Raw genomic sequence first — 27,772 nt, 5'->3', positions numbered from 1 at the left:
CCAACCTATAAGGTGGGGATAAATTGTTAGCATAAGGGATCTGCTGATAATTTTTTTTTATTTCTCTTGAAAACAGAGTACGGATTAAATAAGGGTATTGGGTTTGTCAGTTTCAGACACTTGGGACTTTTTTTTTCCTGGAGAATGGAGGGAAGGGGGGTTGGGGGAAGGGGCTCTTTTAATATGTAGGTGCTTCAGGGAGAAGCAAACCATTTTATCTGTTATTTCCACTGGAACTGATGCTTGGAGTGGGGGAAGGAGATGAGATCAGTGGATCAGTCACCAGCACTGTCATCAGCGTTGCCAGAGAGGTCAAGGGCGGACATCATGGAATCAGACAGCTTGCTGGCGAGTTTATCTGCAGATGGAGAAAAACAGGCAGTCACTTGGTGGCTGGCTTGCCAACAGGAGGCCTGCAGGAGCTAGCCTACATTTACCTTGGTCTGCACCAAACTTCCAAACTGGCTCCCTAACCGCCCCCTCCCCATCCAACACTAAACAAAACAACTGGTGAGCTACTGGCAGCCACTGCTCAGCCTCACAGGAAGACCCATTTGTCTACCTATGAAATGATCACCCCAAAATAGCTTTTATCTCAGAGTGTCAGACTACTGAGCGTCAAGTATTTTTATCTCTTCCTAGTATCAAAACAGCTGTTTTCTTTTTGTGTGTTGAACTTATTAGCACTCTGCCATGGACCCTCAAAGCTCTCACAGCAAAGGGGCAGGATGGCAGTAGGGGCTTTGGGCCTGCATGCTCACCTCCATCCTCCAGCCACACCCTATTGTTCCTCAGGATTCCCCTCAGACATCACCTCCTTCTGGAAGCCTTCTCTGATCACCCCTACCCCACCACGACCTCCAGGCTGGGTTAGGTTCCCTCACTGTGCTTTCTATGTCTTCACAGTGATCACTTTGTGTTTCCAATGTCTGTTTTCTTGTCTCCTCCCCACTCCCCAAAAAGACCAGCAGTTCAAGGGCAATTCATCTCTGTATTCCCAGGACTCAGCGTGGAACCAGGCCAAGAGCGAATGGTTATGAACACAGTCTAGTTCAAAGAACAGGGCTCATGGGATCAGTCAAATCTAGGTTTGGATTTTGGCCCCATCAAATACTTTGAGTGTGTCACTTAATGTCTCTGGGCCCCAGTTTCCTCACTTACCAACTGAGAATAAGACTTTTGCAATGAGTTAGTGAGAATTAGCATAGCATGAAGACCTAAATGGACCAGCCATACAACAGACCACCATTAAAATGAAGGGAGTTCTTTTGTGAATTGATGGGGAAATATCTATAATATATATTGAGTGGAAAAATGATGTGGCAAAACTATATGTTCAGGAGACTAGCCTCTGTCTACAAAAAGAGAACAAAGAATATATAGATATTTGCCTGTGTACCTATCTCAGGAATGAGATACAAGAAATTAATTGGTTGCCTCTGGAGGGACGCCTGGAAGACTGGGGGATTGGAAGGAGACATTTTATTGTATATTCTTTTGTAACCTTTGGATTTTGAGTATATCACCTATTGATAAAGTAAACATATATAGCCTGAAAGCTTCTTAACACATAGAAAGCAGGTGATAAATAAATGGTGGGTATTTGATACATGAAACTAGGCCAGTGGTTCTCCAAGTGTGGTCCCCAGAGGAGCAACATCACCACTAACTGGCAACCAGTTAGAAACACAAATTCTCAGCGCCCCGCCACCCACCCACCCAAGGTCCAACTACTCAATTAGAAACTCTGGGGGTGGGTCCCAGAAACCTGTGTTTTAATAAGCCCTCCAGGCAATTCTAATACAAGCTAAAGTTTGAGAACCACTGTGCTAGCAGGTAAGCCTCCTAACCCATCCCTGCCCCCTAACCCTGGCCTGGGGCTAGACACATGGAGATGCTCATTCAGGAGCCCCTAATTAAGGCCTCAGGTGGGTTCTTTTTGGAGTACAGGGGGGTGGTCAGGTGCCCCCACCTGTACGCTTCTGGAGCTTCTTCTTATTCTTCAGGGCAGATGCCAGAGCCTGGCCCTGCTGCAGGGGGTCTGTCTCCATGATCCTCTGTAGCATCGGGCGGCGGTCCACTGGGCAGACATCCACTGAGCTATTGTTCCTGGGGTGAAGGTCCACGTTGCGCTTAGCCCACCCCATCTGATGACGGTTTGGATTGGTGCAATACCCAGTGAGATCTCCAATCTGGGGAAAGAGAGGACAACAGTGAGGTCTGGGCCCCAGAGTACCTACAAAGACTTCTGCAGAGGAGGCAGGGACAGGCTTGCATTAAGAACAGGAACCTTGGAGCCACACAGAACTAATAAGCTTCAAGTCTGGCCCCACCACAGACTAGCAGGTGCTTAGTTATCCCTTCAGCCACAATTTGCTCATCTGTCAAATAAGGGTGGACAGTGGGTAGCTTGCATGGCTTTTACAAGAATAAAATGAAAAAGCAGAATTACTTGTCAATGACAATTGGTATTACAATGATTCTTTGTTCAAGTGACCCTTCAAGGTCTTACTAAATTTAACAAATATGTTCTGACACCTATTTTATGCCTAGCTCTGTATGGGGAAATGTTGGAGAAATGACTCAGATACAGTCCCACCTTCGGGAAGCAACCAGGCTAAAGAGGAAAAAACCCAACCACACCACAAGTTAGAATGTGGTAAGAGGGGGCTTCCCTGGTGGTGCAGTGGTTGAGAGTCTGCCTGCTAATGCAGGGCACACGGGTTCGAGCCCTGGTCTGGGAAGATCCCACATGCCGCGAAGCAACTAGGCCCGTGAGCCACAATTACTGAGTCTGCGTGTCTGGAGCTTGGGCTCCGCAGCAAGAGAGGCCGCGATAGTGAGAGGCCCATGCACTGCGATGAAGAGTGGCCCCCGCTCGCCGCAACTAGAGAAAGCCCTCGCACAGAAACGAAGACCCAACACAGCCATAAATAAATAAATAATAGCCAAAAAAAAAAAAAGAATGTGGTAAGTGCCCACCAAAGAAATGCAGCATAAGTGACAGAGGCTGAGGGGATGGTGGTGGTCAACATACTTCTGCTGATGGGAGGGTCATTCCTGACTGAACACTGGAAAAGCAGAGAGCATACCTGGGCACCCAAAAGGGTGTCTATTCGGCTGTAATAGAAGGTACATGTGGTCAGCAAAAGGTAATATTGACAGGAAGCTCACTATATGCCAGGTACCTTTCTAAGCATATACATATATGTGCGTGTTATACATATACATACATACGTATATGTATACATGTACTCACACACATCTGTGTGTTAACTCATTTAATCCTTGCAACAATGTCTTTGACAAACAAGGCACGTAAGGTCACACAGTTAGTAAGCAGTAGAATAAATTAGAACCCAAGCAGTCAAGATTCTGTATGTATGACTACCTGCTACACTACAGTGGGTAAAAGGCAAGGCTACCACACTGTACAACTATGGGGTTGCGGGGGTGGGAGGGGGCACCATTTACAATATAGCACACCTAAATGGAGTTGTGCAATGGAGTGGCCCTACTCAGGGCCCTGAACCTGAGCCTGGAATTTGCAGTATGGAGTAGGGAACTACTGCTGGTCCTTGAGGAAAAATGGTATGTTCTGGGGCTTATGGGCTCAGTGAGAAATATCAGGGGATGGCCTTAAACTCACAACTTTAAACTGCTTTTCCTATAAGCACTGGGGGGACTTTCGAAACTATGTGAAGATGGGAATGGCGTGATTCCTACCACTGCCCTAATGCAGGCCTCATCATCTCTTACAGAGCTCAGGCAACAGTTTCCTTCCTGGACTTCTTACCTCCACTCTGGCTCCTTTCTTTCCAACTGGATTTTTACCCCAGCCACTGGAGTGATAGTTCTAATACATAAACTTAACCATGTTGCTTCCCTGCTTAAGAAACCCTTCCAGATATTATATAGCCATCAAAAATGAAGGACAGAGGATTTCCCTGGTGGTCCAGTGTTTGAGAATCCGCCTTCCAATGCAGGGGACGTGGGTTCGATCCCTGGTCAGGGAACTGAGATCTCACATGCCGCGGGGCAACTAAGCCCACGCGCCACAACTACTGAGCCCCCTCATGCCACAACTAGAGAGAAGCCCTTGCGCTGCAACGAAGAGCCCGCATACCGCAGTGAGGATCCCGTGTGCCACAACTAAGGCCCGATGCAGTCAAATAAATAATTTTCTTTTTTAAAAATGAAGGACTGTTCTTTAAGTAATCACGTGGAACAATCTACAAGATGAATTTGTAAGTGAAATAAGCAATGTGCAGAACAATAAAAACAGCATACGACTATTTGAATTGAAATAGATCTGTTGGGACTTCCCTCGTGGCTCAGTGGTTAACAATCCGCCTGCCAATGCAGGGGGCACGGGTTCGAGCCCTGGTCTGGGAAGATCCCACATGCCGCGGAGCAACTAAGCCTGTGTGCCACAACTACTGAGCCTGCGCTCTACAGCCCACAAGCCACAACTACTGAAGCCTGCACACTTAAGAGCCCGAGCTCCACAACAAGAGAAGCCACTACAATGAGAAGCCCATGTACCGCAACGAAGAGTAGCCCCCACTCACCACAACTAGAGAAAGCCCGCGCACAGCAACGAGGACCCAACACAGACATAAATAAATTAATAAATAAATAAAATTTTTTTAAAAAAGCATTGAAATAGATCTGTTATCTGCTTTTATGTATATGTGTGTATAAAGATGGAATAGCTCTGAAAGGACACTCAGGAGTGGGCAGGGTGGCTGGGAGAGAGAAGCAGGAGAGAGATTTACTTTTACTGTATAACCTTTACCTTTTCATATTTTTTTTTTTTTTTGGCCACGCCACACGGCTTGTGGGATCTTAGTTCCCTGACCAGAGATTGAACCCAGGCCCTCAGCAGTGAAAGCGTGGAGTCCTAACCACTGGACCGCCAGGGAATATCCTACCTTTTCAATTTTATACCATGTACCTAGTCAAAAAAATATCTTAAATAAACAAAATGGGAAAAAAAAATTTAAACCCTTTGCCTCCCCTCCCCCACAAAACATAACCAACTTTCAGTGTTTACCTATTACCCATGGTTTAAAGTCAAACTCAAGGCCTTCAATGATCTGACACCAGATTCATCTTTCCCCGCCTCTACCCTCACTCCAGCCACCTCAGACCACTAGTGATTTCTGCAAAATAACACGCTCTCACCCTTTTGGGTCTTGGCACGCACACAGGCTGAGCCCCTGACCACAGGCTGCTGCCCCCCTTGCCCAGAGAATTCCTCAACCTTCAAGACATGGCACAAGCATCAAGGCCCCCTGGAATACTTCCCTGACCCACAAGTAGTATAGGTTAGGGCCCTTAGATCCGTGCTTTCCCAACCTCTGCCCCCAACCCCAGCCTGTGTGTCTTCCATCACAGTGTAGGTATCTGTGGTTGAAACCACTAAACTGTGACCTCTCGAAGGGCAGCAATGGGGGACTGGCAGATGTAGAGGCTGAAAAAGCCTCCAGAGATCATAGCACAGCATATCAACTTGATCCTGTAGGTGCTGGGGAGACATGAAAGGGCAGGTGACCTTTGGGACCTGCCATATGGAACAAATGTCCAGGTGGGAGACAACTGGAAGCTTAGGCTAGGGTTACAGGAATGGTAGGAATAGAAAGAGGCCAAGAGCATCTCTTAAGATTTAGGAGGGAGAAGCCAGACCTGGTGACTGACTGTATATAGGATCCAGGATACTAGTTAGAAGGAAGGAAAAATCAGGGTTGCCCAGGTTTGTAACTTGAACAAGCGGGTGGATAGATGGGGATCCTGTTCTCTAGGCTAGAGCTGGGCTGGGAAAGCTGCTTGAGAGAGCATGCCTCCTCCTTGGACCTGCCATTGGTTGGCAAAGGATGCACCCTGCCTAGCACCCAGGGAGCCCACAGGGTGTGAATGAACAACCCGCATCTCCCCAGTATTATAGGCGGACCTTGTGGGAGCCAGGTGGAAGGGACTGACCATTTCCCAGAGCCCGGGGTAGAGGAGAGTGTTGCCATGAAGAAAGAGAACAGGTACCTTATACACCGTGGTTTTATTTTCCATGGCATCTGCTATTTTCACCATCGGAGAATGGAGCCACTTGATCTCCATTTCGAGCGGGTCCATGTCACCCAACAGCTCATCAGATTCTCCAGTGGCCAAGCCTTTAACACAATAAATACCACAGTCAGGGCCCTGGCTCCTCCCTGCTACTAGCCTCCTGGTCAGGCCTCAGTGGAAAGGATATGTGGACGCTGCCCAGCAGAGTCAGGAGGGAAGGCTCTTTTATTCCTGCTGGGAGGCCACATGACAAAGGATTCAAGATGTGGGTTTTGCAGTAGGGTACTCGCCTGCTGGGAGCTGGTCTTGGAGCCTCAGCTTCCTCATCTGGAAAATGAGAATGCCACAAAGCCCTATAACAAAGGGCTGAATCACAGCAGAGGGTGCCTGAAATGCACTGTCCTGAGACACTGCTCTGTAAATGGCAGCTACTGGGGGCTTCCCTGGTGGTGCAGTGGTTGAGAATCCGCCTGCTAATACAGGGGACACGGGTTCGAGCCCTGGTCTGGGAAGATCCCACATGCCACGGAGCAACTAGGCCCGTGAGCCACAACTACTGAGCCTGCGCGTCTGGAGCCTGTGCTCCGCAACAAGAGAGGCCGCGATAGTGAGAGGCCCGCGCACCGCGATGAAGAGTGACCCCCACTTTCCACAACTAGAGAAAGCCCTCGCACAGAAACAAAGACCCAACACAGCCATAAATTAATTAATTAATTAATTGATTATTTAAAAAATGGCAGCTACTGGGATTCCCTCCCCAGGACCGGGCCTCTCTCCCTCTCTCTCTGGTGCCTTGCCTAGAGCTGGCCTCCACTGCAAACCACAAATGTGTCCATTGTCCTGGGCCCACACTACCTTCCCACCTCTTCTAAACTTTGCCCCATCCCCTTCCCTGGGCCTCTAATCCCTAATCACTCTTCAAGATTCAACACTAGGGCAACTAGGAAATTCTCACTATTAACCACTCCCTCTTCTCAATTTCCGGGATCTCAATCTTTTGCCAAAGTACATTCTCACTGCCAGAGCCCCGCTTGCCCTCACACACAGGCACAGTCAAGCATCATCATAAAAATGTGAGCACTAATTCCTCCCAACTACCCACTTGATAGAAAAGCAAAGTTCAGAAAGAGGGCTGACTTGCCTAAAGCCACATGGGGGTAGGTAAGCCTCTTGTCCTCATTTGTAATCCAAGCACACTAAAAGGCCCAGAGAAGGAAAGCTATTGGCCCTCAAGAGAAACAGGGTAACTAGAAGCCAGGCCAGCCAAGGCTTTCTCCACTACCCCAGAGTGTCCACAGACAGGCCCAGAGAGCACCAGGCACCTTTCTTGGGTGGGGTAGAGAAGAAAGGAGCCATCAACCAGAGCTGCAGATGGTAGAGTATCTGAAGAGAACAAACTTCCTACAGGCGTTTCTGAAAGTCATACCTCTGTACCTCAACAAATAACCATCTTAATAACAGCTAATATTTACCAAGCATGTACTATATGCCAGGCACTGTGTTTTTACATAACAAATAAGTCTTCACAACTATCTTATCAGGTGGGTGCTATTGTCCCCATTTTACAGATGACATCATTGGACATGGAGAGCTTAAGAACTTGTACAGCACCACACAACTAACAAAACTCAGATTTTAATCCAGGCAGTCCATTCTTTTAACCACTTAGATACTGAGTTGGGAGAATCTTCAAAACAAGGCAAGAGAGCCAGTTTGAATGCCACGTCTGCCTGTCAATGACCATGCACCATTTAGCAAATATCACCTTTCTGTGTCTCAGATGCCTCACCTGCCAATGCGGATAAAAGTAAAAATCTAGAAATGGACATGCAATGGCTGTGACAAAACCTGGAGCAAAATGAGAGAAGGGGTTTTTGAGAGGAGTATCTCAGTCCACTCCAGGCCTCAAGAGATGGGGAAAGGAACCTCACGCTTTGTAAATACCTCACCATGTTCCAGGTACTTTGCTGATTTTTTTCCTATCTACCAAGAGCCCACAATCAGCTGCCTCCCTACCCCACCCCACCCCCATATTCCCGTGACCCAGATTACAATTCTCCACCTTGTGGGAAAAGACATTAAGGTTAAAGCTAGTTAAACAGATTTCCCCAAGCCAGAGTAGAGCCAGAGCAGGGGGTGGTCAAATGTGGGACCTGTAGTCAGGTCTGTGTGGCTCCACTAGGGCAGGACCACGTGCCAGGCAGGCCAACCTACTCGCCCTTACTTACATTCCATGGTGTCCTCATTGGCCTGCTCGGTATCCTCAATGTCGAAGACCTCAGTCATCTCCTTAACAATCTCAGCACTGAGATGGGCAGGCAGAGTGTGGGTGGAGGGTGGGAGTGTATAGAAGCTGATCTTCCCGCTGAATTGGGAGGTGGGAAGAAATTGGTGATCTCATTAAGACAACAAATGACCAATCAAAGAGAGAATGAGTTCTCAGGTCAGAAACAGTGAGGGACAACTAGAAAACCCAGACAGTTGCTTCTGAACAAGAGGTTGAGCTGCTGGATAATCACTGGGCATAAGTTGCCAAGCAGGATGTGACCTGGTGCCTTGGACTTCCTTACCCAAGAAGTTAGGCTGCCCCGCCGCTGCAGTGAACACAGATGATCCCTTTTGTGGAGTCTGACTCCCAGCAGGCTTCACCCTTACGCCTAGCCCCCTCCTCACCTCACCCAGTCAGCCAGGACAGCTTTGGCTGCCTGCTCCTGACTGTATATGCCCCCCTTCTTCTTCTTCCCCAAGCGGTGGGCCACTGCAGTCAGAAAGTGCTCAGTGGTCTGGAACCCAGAGACACCGTAATAGCTGGAAATCTGGTGAAGAGAGGAAGAAGAGAAATCATGAGGAAGAACGAAGGGCCCTTGGAGCAGGGTAGGACATAAGCAAGAGGCCCGCGTACCTCCTCCAGGTTGCAGCGCTGCAGAATGGTCTCCACTGGGGTCACAGGATCCGCCAGCTTCTGCACACGAATGCAGTTGCACAGGATGGTGCCCACCTCCGAGTTGGGTCCTGGGACAATGCCCGGGGCATCCAGCAGCCTGATGAATTTGTCCAGGTAGACCTCCTGCATGAACCTGGGGCGGGAGAGGGGAGATAGGAGGACACAGGATGGTGATAAGCCCAGATGTGCCTGGCATCCTCTAGGCTCCAAGCACCCAGTTGAGAGAAGGGGTGGGACAGATGGCACACAGATGAAGATGGAGAGATGTGGGGTCTGATTCTAGTCTAACCTCCACCACCAGGGACTGAGCTGCAGGACCACAGGCAAGCTTCTGACTCTCTGAGCCTGTTGCTTCACCGAGGAAGTGGAGCTGCTTATTCAGAGCCCAATCTTGCATGGTGTCGGGGAGGCTTCAAGGAGCTAAGTGGGGGAGACACCCAGCTGGGTGCCTGGCCCACAGCCAGGGTGTGCCAGGTAAATGAGGGCTATTAGTGAGACTCCCATGCCCAGGGAAGAATCAAAGGCTAGTCCAAGATAAGGGACAGGGGCTGAAGGCGTGGGAGTTGGGGGAATGGTAGGGTGAAGGATCTGTGAAGTGGGGGAGCAGGCAGGTGCTTACTTGGTGACCCCAGGAACGGCTCCCACACTGCACGCACGGCTGCGCTTCAGGCTATTGATCAGGCTGCTCTTCCCAACATTGGGAAGGCCTACAAAGGAGCAGCAGATGGCTCAGGGCAGGAAGGGTCCTCAGGAACATCTGGGACAGCCTGTGTGTGGGAGGCTCAGGCAGGGGCAGTGTGACCAGGCCATGGGGAAGCCAAAAACAGAGCCTGGCCCCCTGCCTTCCCATCCAAGGCCCTGACCAACCCCCTCCATGGCCTTTCTAACCCTCTCCTCCATATGTGAGCACCCTGGCTAGACGTGTCCCTCTCTCTAGATGTGACACCCACCTCCTACCTACAAACAGCCTGGGAAAGACGCTCAATGCAAGGCCTCTGTGACAAAATCCAGTGGAGGGTGGACACTGGGAAATGTTGTAAGACAGAACCATCCATCCTGGTGTATAATTCACCTGGCAGGGGGTGGGGGGAGCTCATCTCCAGATGTCAGTCTCTGAGCAGCTTTCTGCCTGTGGTGCGTGTTTTTTTGTTTGGGCATCTGTGAGCACCTCTCAGCCTATGGATGTCCTTGTCCATTTCTTCCTCACTGGGTCTCTCATTCCCACCATTCTCTTTCTCTGTGTGCTAGAACTTACACATGTACTGCTCCCTCACAGATGTGCCTGTGTATATATATCCCTCGTGTATAGAAGTCTCTGTATATCTTCTGTCTCTTGGTTGTTCTCATTCTAAATACCGCTGCTTTTCCCATTTCTGTCTTTCCCACTCCATCTTTTTCTCTATCATATCTTTCTTTGTCTGTGTATCTAAGCACCTCTTTCTCTGCTGGTTTGTCTCACTGTATCTCATTCTGGCCATTGTCCTTTCTAATTCTCCCCACCCCACCAATTCTGCCTCTTTGTAATTCCCTCTATGCCAACTCCTCTCAGCTCTTTCTGTACATGTTCCTTCTCTCCATGGGCTTGTCTCTCTACATGTATGTCCTTCCGTACGTGTTCCACTGTGTCTCTTTTTCTCTGTGCCTCCCTAATGCTCTGTCTCTATTTCTCTCTCTCTATATATATATATCCGTCTCATCATAGACGTGTATCTGTCTCTGTGACTCTGGGGCGTGACTATGTCTGAGGGTCGAGTGTATCCAGGCACGTGTCTCTCCGTGGCTCTATTTGATTGGGGAGGGGAAGCGGAGTTGGGTGAGTGTATGGGAAGAGCTTGGTCTGCATGTATTTTGCCTCTGGGTCTGTGCATGTCTCCATACATGTGGAACTGTATGTGTGCATAGGTCTGGGGTGCATTCCTCTGTGTCTGCATCTTTGTTCCTGCCTCTTTCTATGTGTATCTCCCTCTGAATCTCTCTCTATCCCTGTGTTTGACTCACTCATTCTTTCCTTGGGTATGCATGTCTGCCTCTCTACTTACATGGGAGGGTCGCTAGCCCTCTTATGTTTCTCTGCAAGTCTCTGTGCACACGTCTTTGTGATCGTATCTCCCTCTCTCTGCATGCCTCTGTCATTCACATGTCTTCCCTTTCCACTCCCCACCAATCCCACCATTTGGCTTCCCAAATCTTCTGTGTCTATTCAGGTATGCAAATCTACACCTTTTTCTCAGTGTCCAGCCTCACTTCCTCTCCCTGCGGGTCTATCTCTGCCTCTCTCAATTTCGCTGTTCCCTTCCCACCAGCCTTCCCTCAGTACCCTGGGTTCCAGGTTTGAGCCTCAGCTCTGCCTTGTCTCACCCAGGGCTGAGCCCTACAAGTCCCTTTCCCGCCTCTGAGCCCCAGTGTTCTTATCTATGAAAGGGAGATGTTCACCCCTCCCTCCCACAGCTCTGGTAGAATGAGATGGGGCCAACTCCAAGCCTGGCCCCGCACATTTGGTCCATGGTTCTAACACTCAAACCACGGTGGTGATCCTGAGTATGCCTTCCCACGTCCACCTATCCAAATTACACATCACAAGACCCTTCCTGAACAGCTCCTCTCCTCCCCCCACAAAAGTAACATGAAGTTCCCAGAATCCTTTGTCCCAATGAAGCCCCTGCACAAGGAAGAAGCCTGGGTCCCATGACCTCCCCCAAGGCCTTACCCACAACACCCACACGGATATGGGTGCGTACTTCACCCAGGCGGCAATAGTTCCCCAGAACCCTCATGAGATTTTCAGCTCCAAAGCAGGCTTTGCTTTTCAGCAGTGACTCAGAGGCTTGATCCACTGGCACACTGCAGCGATTCTGGAAAATGAGGGGTATTATAGAAGAGGCATCAGGTGGGAGATGTAGTCTCAGCTCAGATTTCCAACTTTCAGGGCCGCCTCCCTGTGATCACTGAGACCCCCAGCCTGAAGCAGAGGGCTTCTCACACAGGCCCTGAATACCTGCCATTTCCCTGCTTCCACAAGGCCTATTTTTCCACTGTCTTTGCATCTCCAGTCTTCTCTGTCCCTGCCTGTCTCTTGCCTCCCTCAGCAGGGGCAGGATAGCATCCTTGCCTCTAGGCAGGCCAGGTTTAAGTTCAGCTCTGCCTCTCACAGGCGTGTGCCTGGCAAATTCTGATTCCATTCTCTGGGCCTCAGTTAACCTTGCCTACACAATGGGGACGTTTGCCTCCCTGTCTGTGGAGAGAAGAGATAGTGCCTGGCCCACATAAAGTCTACCTTCCCTTGATTCCTCACACAGGACAAGGCCATTTCGGCCTCCGTCTCCTTACTCCTGGTGCTACCTCCTCTGCCTAGAATGCCCTTTCAGCTCTTCTTCTGTCCTTATTTACCCACCACAATACTTCAAAATAGGAACTGACTTAAATATCTATTAATAAGAAACAGATTAAGGAGCTATATCCTTGAAGTGGAACACAAATGAAAGAAAGCTGTTAAAAAAGGATGCTTATCACATTTTTGCCATGAAAAAGGCCAAAAAATTATAAAGGAGATATCGTGTTTCTCCCAGATGAACAAAGATTTAAATGTTTAATGATATCAAATGTTGGCAAGGGTGTAGGGAAAAAAGCCCTCTCACACAGTCATCTATCCCATTAGTGGGAAGATAAATTGGTACAGCCACTGAGGGGTGGGGGTGGAGGAGGTGGGGTGCTGGGGAGCAATTTGTCAGTGACTAGGAAAATGTAAAATGCAAAAAGCCTATGACCCAGCCACTCTACCTCTCAGTGCCCAACCTACACAAACACTTGCCCACTAACCAAGACTTGTAAGGGTACATGTTGTAGTACCGGTTATAATGATAAAAAAAATTGGAAACTAATTTTATTTAGCATCAAAAAGGTAGAACTCTATAGAAAGATCTTCAAGGAAAAAAAAAAAACGCAGGATGACATATATGATACCCGCAAACACTATTTTCTCTTTATAAACACATCCACATATAATATAAAGCACAGAAAAACATCTGGAAGGATACACACCAAACTAACAATGGTGGTTACTTCTGGGTATGGATATAAAAGAGACTGGAATTAGAGGTACCAGCGTAAGGATATTCAAGCTTCATCTATACAGTTGGCCCTTGAGCAACACGGGTTTGAACAGCACAGGTCCATTTATACGCAAAATTTTTTTCACTAGTAAATACTACAGTACTACATGATTCGCAGTTGGTTGCATCTGCAGATACAGAACTGCAGATATGAAGGGCCAACTATAAGTTATACACGGATTTTCCATTGTGCAGAAGGTGGATGTCCCTAACCCCTGTTTAGTTCAAGGGTCAACTGTAATTGTTTTTATTTTTTCTACTTTATTTTTTTAAATAAATAAGTTTTATACCTGGTGCAAAACTGAAAAAAATATGTCCCCCAGGGGGCTTCCCTGGTGGCGCAATGGTTGAGAATCCGCCTGCCAATGCAGGGGACACGGGTTCGAGCCCTGGTCTGGGAAAATCCCACATGCCGCGGAGCAGCTGGGCCCGTGAGCCACAACTACTGAGCCTGCGCGTCTGGAGCTTGTGCTCCGCAACAAGAGAGGCCACGATAGTGAGAGGCCCGCACACTGCGATGAAGAGTCGCCCCCACTTGCCACAACTAGAGAAAGCCCTCGCACAGAAACGAAGACCCAACACAGCCAAAAAAAATAAATAAATTAATTATTTTTTTTAAAAAAAGTCCCCCAGGACCCAGTTTCTCTCCATCGCAGCAACAAATGTTTCTGTATACTTTAATATCTTACATTGAAAACGCATTTCCATGTTAATGATATAATTAGAAAACAGTGTAGCCCCAGGCTACCCTGAAAGAGGCTAGATGTCCCTGGCCCCAGCTTACCAGGTTTTTGACCTGATGCTGGGTGCTGGCCTTGAAAGCTACGACTGGCAGCTCATTCCGAAGGTATTCCAGCCACTTCTCCACAACCTCCTTGGGGACCAGGTCTGGGGAAAATAGGAACAGAGAGGACTGGAAAGGAGAACATCACCTCGATGGCTCACTCCAAAGATGCAGCCACCCACATCCAAGACTTGGCCCACCTCCTGCCAACAGATATCTCCCTAGCACTGACAGTCCCTGTCCAGTCCCCAGGTTAGAGTTAGAAAGGACAGTCTAGTCTAGGGGACCAGTAGGCCCTCCCTGAGGAGACCTCTGTTTCCTCAAGGAGAATGGGTAACCAGCTGTATGGTCCTAGATGCCTTCCTTCCAGACCAGGGGGCCCAGGGTACCAGAGGCCTCCCAAAGACTATGCTTCCCATCCCCTCCCTGGATCATTCTAGGTTGGGCCAAATGTCAAGAATAACCTTGACAAAAATGGCTACCATTTATGAAGAACTGAACATGTATGTACCAAGCACTTTATCATTAATTCTCCAACAATCCTGTGAGATTGGGAAAATCACAGCCCATTTTACACCTAGAGAAACAGAAGCTCTCAGGTGACATGACTTGTCCAAGATCCCAGAGAAAACAGACAGCAAAACTGGGATAAGATCCAGACCTGAGTGACTCGTGAGCCGATGTGCTCTTCTGCCCCAGTGTCTGGGTTCCAGCTTGGGAGAGAAGAGGAACTCTCCATGGTTGGCCAGTCACAGATAAAGCTCAAAATGGCAAAAACAGGGGACTGAAAGGCAGACAGGCTTTAACTCCACTCCCAACTTCTGCTGTACTGTGTGTGTGGTGTGTGTGTGTTTAGACAAGTGACTTCACCTCTCAAATCCCTGGCTTTAAAAACTCGAACAAGAATTCCTACCTCACACAACTGTTATGGATACCACTGAGTTGCTGGGTGTCAGGGTCTGGTCCAAGCTAGTTTTTCAACAAGGCCTGGCCCCTGCCTTGCCCTACCCAATACTGCCCAACACCCACCAATCTTGTTCAAGATCAGGACCAGCTTCTTGTTGCCTTCTGCCTGCAGGACAGTCTCCTCCATTTGGAAGCAGCGGCAGCCCAATGGGTCCCTGGCATCCAGGACTTCTAGAATCACATCAGAGTATTCCACCACCTGTAGGGCAGGGAATGAGGGATGAAGGCAGGGAAAGAACTGGGTAGCAATCAACAGGCCCATGAAAGAAGAGGTCTCCATCTTAGGAAAAACAGAAGCAGAGAGGAGACAGGAGTGGATTGATGCCCTCCCTAAAGGACCTTAAGAAATGCGCCCCCGGGACTTCCCTGGTGGCGCAGTGGTTAAGAATCCGCCTGCCAGTGCAGGGGACACGGGTTCAAGCCCTGGTCCGGGAAGATCCCACATGCCGCAGAGCAACTAAGCCCGAATGCCACAACTACTGAGCCTGCGCTCTAGAGCCCACAAGCCACAACTACTGAGCCCGTGTGCCACAACTACTGAAGCCCGCATGCCTAGAGCCTGTGGTCCGCAATAAGAGAAGCCACCACAATGAGAAGCCCACGCACTGCAGAGAAGTGAGAAGCCCACGCACGAAGAGCAGCCCCCGCTCGCTACAACTAGAGAAAGCCCGTGCACAGCAACAAAGACCCAATGCAGCCAAAAAATAAATAAATGAATAAAAATTTTTTAAAAAAAAGAAATGGGCCTCCATACCTTACGGAACTCCTTGTAATAAGCCTTCCTTGTGGCTTCATCATCCAACTGAGGAAACATATTTAATTCCTCCAAAACTTCCTCCTAAAGGGAAAAAAAGACAATGGTCCAGGGCAGGAAAGAGAGTGAGAGCTGTCTTTGGCAACCATGGGAGGCTGGGAGAGCCATGTGAGTCCCAGACCACCAAAGAGCAGCTTGTATCAGCCAACAAAGCCAGGAACTAGAAGAAGAAAGGATAGACCCACATGGTCCATGTGTGTGCCTATTTGTAAGTGTGTGTTCGAGCACCAGCTAGAGGCCTGGGATTGCACCTGAGTGTATAAGGGAGGAATGTAAGAGGGAGGTATAAGTGAGAAAAACAATCTATGGGGAATGTGGGATGGAGGAAGCAAAATGTGTACTTTATATTAGAAAAGGAACTTTGAGTTGGAAAGTATATATTCTGTGAGATGAGAATATATTCTAGAAAGGCAGTAAGAAGTCCTAGAAAGAAGATGACTCTTCTCTTAACTTTCCCCTCACGTTCTCACTCCTTCTCTCCCCCTGTCCCCTAGTCCAGCGCCTCCCCACTCCCAAACCCCAGTCTTTGGGTTCCAGCTTGGGAGAAAGGACCTAACCAGGGTTGTCCAGTCACAGATAAGGCTCTTCACCTCCCTCTCACCCTCCCTCCATGTCCCTAATGTCTCCCATCCTCTCTGAACTGATTCCCTACTCCCCCTCCAACAATCTCACACCCTTCCTCTTTCCTTTTCACAGATCAATGGCAAAAGATGCTTTTGAGCGAACCCACACCAGTCCTACCCAGGGGCAAAGACTGCTCTCTTACCTTGAGCTCAAACTCCTTCTGGCGTCGCAGGACATCCTGACAATAGCTTTCAATGGTCCTGCGTCGGTGTCTCTCTTGCTCCCGGGCAGCCTGCTGCTTCTCCCGCATGTCCTCAACCTAACAAGTGAATGCACACCAGGGCTGTAGCTGACTAGGTCTGCAGTCTAAGGGAGGGATGGAAGACCAAGAGTAACAGGGAGCAGGTGACAGAGGGAGAAAACAGTGTGACATGGCACAGGTGGGAGGAGCAGGGATACAGGAAGGGAGAAGATATGACAGCAAGAGATAAGGGGTTTGAGAGAAAGAAAAAGACAAAGAGATGAAGAAAGGGAAAGCATGGCAGACACTAATACAAGGAAGGTATGTGAAGCTGAGAGAGAATGTGTTCTAGGCAGCGGGAAGCACTTAAGACCAGAGAGGAAAAGAAAACAAGGTCCTGGGATGCTCCATCATTTACAGAGCAGCAAAAGAGACTGTAGAAAAGAAAGAAGGACATCCAGGAGAGTGAGATGACAGGAAAGCCAAAGTGAGAGTGTTTCAAAAAAAAAATCATGGTCTCAAATGCTGAGAATTTGAATAAGATGAGGGAAGAAAGCTATCCATGAGTCTGATATCAGAGAACATGCTGGTGAGGCTGGCAGGGGTCATTCCAGTGGAGCAATGAGAACATAAACCAGACAGCCATGGACTGGGAGGTGAGCAAATGGAGACACTAAATCAAGTATCAAGGCAACCGCCCTCTCTTCCCCTTTCCACAAACAGCCTCGACAACCCTAACAGTTCTGGCCTTTGCCCTTCAACATTTCTGTGGACCTGGCAGTCAAGCCAGGCCCTCTCTCTCCAAGGGAAAGGGCTTACCCTCTTCTTCTTTAATTCAGCCTCCCGACTGGCATGATCATTGGAGTGAACAAACTGGGGAGCGGAGGCTACTTTGGTGGCTGCTTTCTTCCCATTCTGCTTTGCAGGCTGGTCACCACACAACAGGGAAAAAATGAACAGACCTAATGAACCCATGGAAATTACCCTTCCCAGGGGGTGTTAAAGCTGCTCAGAAGTGTAGTTGTTGGGGGAAAGAGGAGAGAAGCAAACAAAAAGGGCTCTGTCCCCAGAGGTCTGCGCATCTGACTAGAGAGAGACCCTTCTTCCCCTAGCCAGGCAGGGACGAGCAGCCCTTGGAACAACAGTACCAGCATCACCTAGGCACTTGTTAGAAATACCAATTATCAGATGCCAAGACAGACCTACCAAATCAGAAACGCAAGGGTAGAGCCCAGCAATCTGTGTTTTAACCAGCCCTCCAGGTGATTCTGGAGGGCTAGTTAAAGTTTGAGAACTGCTGCTATGACCCAAGTCCTACTTGTCCACAACTTTCCCAGCAGGACCAGGAGATCCAGGAGCTGGGCCCAAAGACTGTTTGAACCTCCCTCCTCTCCATGAGCAATAGGGACTTGGGAATTAGACAGACTCAAGTCCTAGCTGTGCTACCTTGAACCTAAGAACTTTCTCACTGAGGCTCAGTTTCTTCATCTAAAAAATAGGATGATGACAATCCCTAACCAAGGTAAACCAAGCACAAAGCAGTGTATGGCTTGTGGTGGGAACTTAATAAATACTGCTACTTTTCTGCTGAAGCCACCCAGAGAGGGAGGGAAAGCCAGATCTACTGATTCCAATGCAGTGCTCTGTTTGGAGTCACCCAATATCTACCTGGTTTTGTGGGCCTCTTCTAGGGTGGGCAACCTGTTCCTGACCTTGTCGCCAACAACGGGTATACCTTACCTGAGTGTGGAACCAACTTATCTTCTTGCGGCCTTTGGAACTTTTACCTGGCTTTTTATTTTCTAAAGAAAAAAAAAAAAGCCATCATCCACCTACCCAACATTTGTTGAACCTTAATGGAGGTCAGGCCACACTGGGAACCTAAGGAAGCCTCAGATACCATGTCTGTCTAGGCGCACAAGACAGACACGGAGCTGGCAGCAACAGTGTCAGAGGAGGTACTGGATATAAATGTTTGGGGTATTCAGTGCAAACTGAAACAATTCTTAAGGGAATCCTGTGAAGAGAGCAACTTGAATGTGCGCTTCTGACTCCTCTTTCTCTCTCCCAACTTCTAGCTGGGGCAGCTCAACAATTTTGGCACCAGGCTGAGGTGGGGGGCTGGTAGCATGGGAAAGTGGTCTGAGGGTTAGGGTTAGGGTTAGGGACCCTGGTTAGTCCCTGGTTAGGGACTCTGAGGAGTCCCAGCCAGCTAAGCCAGAGTAGATGCCCTCAGCACATGGGGAGAGAACTGTCCCTTCCTGCTAACCCTGCTCATGTCATTGCCTCCAAAGGGAATTGCACTACACAGCTAAACTGAAACCTCCCTTTGATTTAAGGAGGAGAGAGTTCACCTTCTACAATCATGCCTTAACAAAGCCCAGGAACTTAAGGGGCCTCTTCCCACTTCAATGAGGAGTGCCGTCTGTCATCTCCTTCACAGCTGGCCTCTCAGAAAGAAAGGCTTCCCTTAATTCTCACCATTTGCAAGGGGGCTAAAGGAATTCTTACAGGGGGAGGTTCTGGAAGGTCAGGATATATGCTACAAACAAATATAGGAGCAGCTTGAGATTATCAGAGAACAGGCTCCCCAATCACACTAGGTGGTTCACACCAAAGCAGAGTTAATGTAGGAAACAGAGGATTTAAATACTACTGCAGGACTTCCCTGGTGGCACAGTGGTTAAGAATCTGCCTGCCAACGCAGGGGACACGGGTTCGAGCCCTGGTCTGGGAAGATCCTACATGCTGCGGAGCAACTGAGGCCGTGTGCCACAACTACTAAGCCTGTGCCCTAGAGCCCGTGAGCCACAACTACTGAGCCCATGCGCCACAACTACTGAAGCCCGCATGCCTAGAGCCCATGCTCTGCAACAAGAGAAGCCACCGCAATGAGAAGCCCGCGCACCACAACAAAGAGTAGTCCCCACTTGCTGCAACCAGAGAAAAGCCCGTGCGAGGCAACAAAGACCCAACACAGCCAAAAACAATTTTTTTTAAATAAATTAAATAAATAAATAAATACTACTGCAAGTTCTTAAAGAGATTCAAGAAGATACTTCAAATGAACTATGTGAGAAAAAGATTCCCAAAATTTGATATTGAATAAAAATTCAACTGATGTAGTGAAAAACTGAAGAGACATCACTAATAACCAAATTAATGAGCTAGAAGGTCAAGGGCTTGCTTAAAACAGGACAAAAATCCAAAGAAAAGTAAAAACAGGGGCTTCCCTGGTGGCGCAGTGGTTGGGAGTCCTCCTGCCGGTGCGGGGCACTCGGGTTCAGGCCCTGGTCCGGGAGGATCCCACATGGCCCGGAGCGGCTGAGCCCGCGAGCCACAACTGCTGGGCCCGTGCGCCACAACTTAAAAAAAAAAAAAGTAAAAACAGAAAAAGGAGAATGGACTCAGGAGAGCTAGTATCTAAATTAAAAGGAGTTCTGGAAAGAGAAAAGATACAAATGGAGAAGCAATTATTTTTTAAAATAATAGATGAAAGTTTCCCAAGTTGAAAACAGGATTGAGGCTTCAGACTAGAAAGGCGCATAGAGCATCAACATTAACAAAAAAGACATACGCCCTGGGCATACACTGATGAAATTTCTGAACTCCAAGGATAAAGAGAAAATCTTGTAAACTTCCAAATAGAAGGCATTCCCAACAAAGGTGAGAGAAGCAGACAGCCTTCTCAAATCCACAATTCTGAACACTTAAGACAGAAGAATAACCATTACAAAGTACTGAGACAAGGGACCGTGTTCCAAGCTAAATTCTTATAACTGATCAATATATCACTCTTACGTGAAGGTAAAAGACAGACGTGCAAAGATTACCACCTGTGTTCCCTTTCTGGTAAAACTACTTGAGGAAGTATACCAGCAAAAATAAGCATAAAATCATGCTAAAGGTCTCACTTTGGAAGAGTAGAGCAAAAATAGTTATTTAACTTTGGTAAAGTGATAGAAAAATTTAGTTATGCTTGATATAAATATGAATGCAATTACCAACATAATTTTAAGTCCTGGTGGAGGATTTTTTTAACTTGTTAAACTTTTTAAAATAAGGGAATAAGAAGAAACAAACAAAAAATATAAAATAAGATGGTAAAAATCAGACCAAACATATTAGTTATCATAATGAATGTGAATGGACCGAATTTCCCCGTAACAAAAAAAAAATCAGATCCCAAGTCTCCTTTTCTTCCAAAGTACTCATGTTGCAATGAAAAGAATGTGAGGTTTGGAAGGAACCAGGTCTGGCCATTTTACTCAACAATTTGCATCGGCCTAACTTCCCTGGAAAATGAGGGCCTGCACTGGATACAGGCACACGATGAAAGAAAATACATCACTTAAAGTGGGGAAAAACACCTGCTTCAGAGAGGAGAAGGAGGGGGGAGGAGAAGCGAGGAAGAGGGTAGGGGTGCAGTCACCACTCACAACACTGCAACACCCAGGAGCCGCTGTTACTGTTTTTTAATAGCTTCAGAGAGAAAACAGCTACCATTTTTTAGCCAGCCATACCTAGGTTCCTGTTCTGGCTCAATAACTACCTAGCTATATGACCTTGAAGAATTTCCTTAAATCTCTCTGACCACCAATATCTCCATCCACCAACTCTCATATCAATACTCAAAGGTGGATCTCTCCATTCATCCATCATCTCCCATACTCTCACCCCACTACATCCCTGTATCCCCAGCCTGGCAGTGACTCTGCCCCCATCCTCCATCTACCCCTGCATCCGACTTGCCACTATGCCCTCTGAAACTCCCACTTGGGAGATCAGCACTCCCCTAATTCTTCCATCTTTTCTTGGGAACAATTCCTCAACCTCCTGCCTTAATAGAGACTCAGCTCTCCCCTGAGGACACTGCTTCACCTGCAGGCCTGAAAGGTGGCTATTAGTTTACATGAACATGAATACCTTGGAGCCAGTAGGTACAGGAGGCATCTTGCAGACTCACCACTGCCAAACCAATTTCTCCCTCTTGTTAAAAAAGAGGGGGGAGGGCTTCCCTGGTGGCGCAATGGTTGAGAATCCGCCTGCCAATGCAGGGGACACCGGTTCGAGCCCTGGTCTGGGAAGATCCCACATGCCGCGGAGCAACTAGGCCCGTGAGCCACAACTACTGAGCCTGCGCGTCTGGAGCCTGTGCTCCACAACAAGAGAGGCCGTGACAGTGAGAAGCCCGCACACCGTGATGAAGAGTGGCCCCCGCTTGCCACAACTAGAGAAAGCCCTCGCACAGAAACGAAGACCCAACACAGCCATAAAATAAAAAATAAATAAATTAATTAATTAAAAATAAAATTAAAAAAAAAAGAATCAGAAGAAACATTTAAAAAAAAAAAAAGAGGGGGGAGGGGGGGAATCCTGCTTTTTTTGAGACTGCTGCTATGCCTGTCACCTATGAGTCACTTTTCCTCTTTTATTGAAGCACCTAGCTCATAGCTTTACTTTTTTTTTTCTTAATTATTTTTTTTAATTTTTGGCTGCATTGGGTCTTCGTTGCTGTACGTGGGCTTTCTCTAGCAGAGGCTACTCTTCGCTGTGGTGTACAGGCTTCTCATTGCAGTGGCTCCTCTTGTTGCAGAGCATGGGCTCTAGGTGCACGGGCTTCAGTAGTTGCAGCATGTGGGCTCAGCAGTTGGGGCACACGGGCCTTAGAGTGCACAGGCTTCGGTAGTTGTGGCACGGGGGCTCTAGAGTGCAGGCTCAGTAGTTGTGGTGCACGGGCTTAGTTGCTCCGTGGCATGTGGGATCTCCCCGGACCAGGGATTGAACCCATGTCCCCTGCACTGGCAGGCGGATTCTTAACCACTGCGCCACCAGGGAAGTCCATAGCTTTACTTTCAACTGAACTCCTGCCATCATCAACCTGGGCAACTTTGGTGATCACTGGGTCCCTTCCAACGCTCAGGTTTCCCACTTCCTTGACATCCCCATTCCATGTAGCCACCTGCCCACCCATTGCTATGGTGACATCTATGATCATCATCTATAACTGCTTGTACTTCAGAAAGCAATCTCAGACACCTCTCTCAACTATCTTCAAGCACATTTGTTCAACCTCCTAGAGACTTCCAAAACACTGGCGCCACTCGATTCTTTATTCAACGGCCACCCCATTTCCCTCCCTGTGCAGCTTACATTCCAGTCTGTCATTACGATGGATTACATACCTGTGCCACCAGTCATTGATGGTTGTAAATCTTTTAAATGATAAAACATACCCTCCTTTTTAATAGCCATTCAAAAATGTACAACAGTTGAAACTGTATCTGAACACTCTTTCTAGGGCTTCTCAATAACCTTCCCAGATTTAATCATTTTCATTACCATTTGGGTCCAAGGTATCTCTAGCCCAGGGTGTAGGGAGCTGCACCATGAAGCACCTCCCCCATCTTCCACTGCAATCATCCTAGTTAGTCTGATCAAGACTTCAGTTGCAATTTAACAGTGAAAGTCTTTGTTTTGTGTGCACATGTAAAGTTTTTCTATTTAATTTAATGTTCACCATTTTCCCACTAATGCAGATATGTATGATTGTTCTTTAACAGGTAATACAGTCATATGGTTCCAAAGTAAAACCATGTCAGATGTAGAAAACAAACTTATGGTCACCAGTGTGGGAAGGGGGGGAGATAAACTGGGAGATTGGGACTGACATATACACACTACTATATATAAAATAGATAACTAATAACAACCTACCATATAGCATAGAGAACTCTACGCAATACTCTGTAATGGCCTATGTCGGAAAAGCATCTAAAAAAGAGTGGATATATGTATAACTTATTTACTTTGCTGTACACCTGAAACTAACACAACATTGTAAATCAACTATACTCCAATAAGAATTATGAAAAATAAATAAATAAAAATAAAACCATGTATTCTGAGAGGTCTCCCTCCCACACTTGTCCCTAGCCACTGCAGTCCCCTCACCACAAGAAACCACTTCATTAGTTTGTCATGCATCATTCAGTTTCTTTATGCAAATACAAACATATATTCTTATTTCCCTCCATTTTCTCCCAGGGAAGGTAACATACTATGTACTCCTGTCAGCAACTTGCTTTTTTCACTTAACAAATCCTGGAGATCCTTCCATCTAACAGTTTTTCCATATAATAGTCTTTCCATATACTACTTCCTCATTTTTTTAAACTACCAGGGTTCCTTTGTATGCATATACTCTATTTCACCAGGTAATTATTGTGTTTTTCATCACTATTAATAAGTCTATTACCAATAAAAATTAATTAAAAAAATAATTCTATTATTATCTTGTATTTGATATTCTTAAATAGAGTATAACTAATTTTGTTCACTTTTCTCGTGTTGCATGATAAAATGATTATTTGCTTTTGGTATTAACATAACCAAAGTCTGATTCTTGATGAAATTTTTATGATTATATAAAGTAAGTGATTTTTTTTTCACCAAGCCCTACATAGGCAGGGCCACAATTCACACAGAATACAAGGCCACTGGGTTGCACAATTCTCATCCAGTCTATCCAGTGTGCTATCCAAATGTTATCATTTTCTGCTTGGGCTATAGCAGGATAAAGGCAGGGAAGCACAGAACCAGACCTGTCCTACTGCCTTTGCCTTCCCTCTTACAAGGAAGAGTCCATGTATCACATTTGTCTTCTCCCTCTAGGCTGTAAGCATCCTGGTGGGAGGTGGGGGGATTGAGTTAGCACTACTAATTGAGACATTCTATTGCCTGGCATACAGTAAGTGCCAAATAGCTATGCCTGGTCATGCTGGGCCCTTGGGACACAAAGATGAACCAGATGTCACTGAGAAGTTAACAGTGCTGTGAAAGAGACAGACCCAATCATAGAGTCAACAGCCCTGGTTCCTGTGGGTACACAGACAAGTGGAAACCAAGGGAGGAGGTTAACAGGAGGGATTCCCAGAGGAAATGATGTATAAGTTGAAATCTGAAAAACAAGCAAGAGTTATCCCGTTAAAGGATGAGAAGGAAAGGGAAAGAGTCCTGAAGGCAGAAAGAACAGCAATTTATCCACACTGTCTGTTTTATAGGTAAGAAAAATCCAAAGCTCAAGACAGGTCAGACAATAATTCAGTGGCAGACAGTGCATGCATCCTCTGAGGGGCTAAACTCCAAAGAGAAATGAAGGCTGAATCTTTAAAGCTAATACTTACAGAGTGCTTATTATGTGCCAGGCACTGTTCTAAGTGTTCTACCTATTTTAATTCATTAAATCCTCACAACAACTCTGTTAGGCAAATACTATTACGTTATTAAGTAGGAACTATTTTTACCCTCCTCTTCCCCCACTAGACTGAAGGTAAGTAACTTGCCCAAGACCACACAAGTAATAAGTGGAAGAGCTGAGATTCAAACTCAGTCTGGCTCCAGAGTCCATGCTCTTAACCACTAGTACTATCTATGATACCAACTTAAAGGTACAACTTATACAGAAAAATGCTAGGCTGTGTTGGGGTTATAGGCAGTATAATATGGTATTTACTGCTATTCACCTGCAGTCTCTTTGTCAAGTCACTTAACCTTGCTGAGCTTCAGTTTCCTTATCTGTAAAATGGGTATGGGGGATAAGGGGAGCTGTACCTCAGAAGGAAGTTGGGAAGACAACAATAATACCATACGTAAAAGACAGACTGAATGATCTGGTTCACACTGGGCAATTTTTAAAAATACTATGAATATTCATTAAAGCTTAGGATTGGGAAGGAGTGGTAAAAGAAACTCACTGTGTCTAAGTTTCATCATGATGACTAGCTTGAAAGCAGGTAGATTCAAATCTGCAGGCTTTTTTTTTCCTGTTGGAATGGGAGAAGAACCAATTTGAAGACAGAGAGAGGAACTACAATGCTATAAGCCCCTTCTGAACCCCCTGAGGGCAAAATAAAATGTTAAAGAACATGATAAGGAAGCCCTAACAATTAGAGGAATCTGAGAGAAGGCGTTATACTGGAGCTGGCGCCTGGTATGGCTGAGTATAGTTAATTATAATAATAATATTACAGGGAAGGTAGTGTCACACTACCCAAAGGAAAATTAGGTCTAAACCTCTCTTCCTGGGTGGAGTCAGTGCCTCAATGCATCAGATAGGATACCCTAGGTAAGGGACTAGCACTAAACCTCTCTAAGTGGAGAGGGGTATGCAAGGACAATCTGTTTCTACATAGGGTATTAACTGCACCTCTTTTCCCCAAATAGAGGGTTCTATGTCTCATTTACCCTGGAAGTGGGAGGGAAAGACATATCCCAGGAGTCTACCCTGGGGAAAAGGGACCTCAGAATAGGGCTTTTTATCTGTATGTCTATGTGGACTAAGGTCAGTGCAAAATCTTGGGGGACGGGGGAAAAATGTGCACCTGTTTGTGTGGCTGGGGTCTGTTCCTTGGTGACAGGGGGGAGGAGGGCAGGATGCCTTTTGTCACTCTACTCCAGGATACAGAGGAACTAGATAAACCGGCACAGTGGCTGTGTGCATCTCCGCTGCATGGGAGAGGAGCACAAGTCTGTACATCTGTAAGTTGTGCAGGGACCGGGGGTGGGGGGGTACTCTGAGTCGCTTTACCCTAGGGAGGGCCATGAGATGGGACTGATATACCGATCTCCACTACAAGGTGACATTAGTGCCATGCTAACAAAGGGGGGAATTATGCAGCTTTGCGTGAATGGGGTCTGCACCTTGCCTGCAGTGGGTTACTCTAGCCCCTTCCATGGGAGATGGGATGGGGCACGATCTGTTTATCTTGTGTACGGGTTGAAGTCAGCAGTGTGTTAATATTGAAGGAAAAGGACCTCTGGTTCTCTGCACGGGGGAGGGGGGAATGCAGCTATACATTCAATGGAACGGCCCTTACAGTAGGTGGTGGTGGGGGGGTTCCTGTGTTTTTTTTTCCTGGATAGGGAGAAAAAGATCTGAGCTCCTCTACCTCGGATAAGGGGGGAGCCCATATGCACGCACTATGGGGTGATCAGTGATGTCACTGCTTCTCAACGTTGGAGGGCACCTCTCTGCTCCCTTGGGGTCTCTCCTTTCCTACAGTTGGTGATTCTAAATCCTTGGAGAAGGGGGGAGAAGAAGGATGATCTGTGTCTACCTAAAAAAGAGAATAAATCTGAGCCCTTCTTCCCCCGGGGCCCCAGGAGAAGCAGTTCTGACTGTCTCTTCGTGGGTTAAGGTCTGCTGTTGTTTGCTGTGGGGCATTTTTGGCGGGTCAAGCCCTTACAAATTCAGTAAGCCAGCGCCTGGGGAGGAGGTGGTGAGATCTGATTTTCCATAATGGGGACTCACTCTAGCCTAGAAGGGGTAAATCTGCATGCTTCTCTGTGGGATGAGACTTGTGCCTCCAAACACTTAGAGAGGGGTGGTCTACCACCTCTGCAGGAGCGGGGGCGGGGCATCGGTCAATTAGTTACACGGGGGCGAGGTAGGGAGGTCTCTAGGTCTTGGCGCTAAGGGAAGGAGGCTCACTCCTCTGTATATTAAAATTTCGGAGCTCCTCTATTCTGGTGGTCGGGCGGGGGTGGGGGTAAATACATCAAAGCCTCTGTCCTAAGGGAAAAGGTGCGCGCCGAGGCGGATCTGTGTGCCTTAGCGCCGGTAGAAATCTGCGCCGTTCAGCCTCGTGAGGGAGATGTGTCTCTTTACGGGTGGGGTCGATGTCGCCACACCTTCGGAGTGTCCACGCCTGTCTACACCGGGAAAATACGGAATGGAACCTCACTACCCTAAAAGGAGGAGGGCACTCGACGCTTCTCCACACAAGTGGGGTCTGTAACTCTCCATACAGTGTGTCCAGGGGTCTACACCTGTCCAGATGAGGTGCGTCCGTGCCCCTCTACCCCGCAAGAATGTGTTTGGGCGCATGTCCACAGGCCGAGCAATCCCTGCCTCTCATCCGGGCCCTTCTACCCTGGAAGGAACCCGACTCTTCACCTCTCTATTCCAGGGCAGAGGGCGCCTCGGGTTTCACCTGAAATAGTTGATCCTTTCCGCGCGGCCGGCTGGGTGAGCGCTCACCACGAAAAAAGAGAGTCGTGTCTTACCTCCACTTCCGGCGGAGATCTGAGAAGAGAAGATGGCAGAACACTATCGGCCCACAGGCTGCGCTCGCGGAGTTAGGGTTTGACTTCCGGATCCCAGCCTCGCTGGGAGCGTACCCGGGGGCGGGGCTTAGGATTGACGGCTCGCGCCCTCCCGTCCCTTCCCCGGGGCCGCGCTGGCCCCGCCTCCCGGCCGCTCCGTAAGGTAAGGAAATAGCAGAGT

The 27,772-nt window shown here is 47.6% G+C and overlaps 1 protein-coding gene across 7 annotated transcripts; it reads right to left on the bottom strand.

The window, feature by feature from the left end:
* Window positions 1–41: 41 nt before the first annotated feature.
* Window positions 42–27,676, bottom strand: GNL3L (G protein nucleolar 3 like). Of its 7 annotated transcripts, none has more exons than XM_082376623.1 (17): window positions 27,553–27,653; window positions 25,242–25,310; window positions 23,203–23,259; window positions 18,226–18,287; window positions 17,305–17,412; window positions 16,447–16,563; window positions 15,621–15,704; window positions 14,930–15,065; window positions 13,901–14,004; window positions 11,715–11,859; window positions 9,627–9,714; window positions 8,966–9,140; window positions 8,737–8,879; window positions 8,292–8,428; window positions 6,040–6,167; window positions 1,973–2,192; window positions 42–358 (listed from the first exon to the last, which is right to left on the bottom strand). In XM_082376623.1, exons 3-17 carry the CDS (start codon window positions 23,210–23,212, stop codon window positions 276–278), a joined length of 1,740 nt encoding a protein of 579 aa, XP_082232749.1. In that variant the 5' UTR covers window positions 23,213–23,259; window positions 25,242–25,310; window positions 27,553–27,653; the 3' UTR covers window positions 42–275. The 7 variants fall into 7 exon arrangements, with proteins under 7 accessions (XP_082232749.1, XP_082232747.1, XP_082232745.1 ...); XM_082376621.1 differs by having other exon boundaries at window positions 18,154–18,287; window positions 27,553–27,610; XM_082376619.1 differs by lacking the exon at window positions 23,203–23,259 and having other exon boundaries at window positions 18,154–18,287; window positions 27,553–27,676.
* Between the last annotated feature and the right edge of the window lie 96 nt (window positions 27,677–27,772).

Source organism: Balaenoptera borealis (assembly GCF_965194805.1).
Source record: "Balaenoptera borealis genome assembly, chromosome: X".
Lineage (NCBI taxonomy): Eukaryota > Metazoa > Chordata > Mammalia > Artiodactyla > Balaenopteridae > Balaenoptera > Balaenoptera borealis.
This window is presented reverse-complemented; position numbering and strand designations above follow the sequence as displayed.

Bases quoted from the DNA above. Each gene is read 5' to 3' on its own strand.
- GNL3L (XM_082376619.1), bottom strand. The intron at 11,860-13,900 runs GTAAGCTGGGGC...CTCATTTTCCAG, and splicing joins AGCATCAGGTCAAAAACCTG to AATCGCTGCAGTGTGCCAGT. The intron at 359-1,972 runs GTGGGGGCACCT...CTCCATCTGCAG, and splicing joins GAAGCTCCAGAAGCGTACAG to ATAAACTCGCCAGCAAGCTG.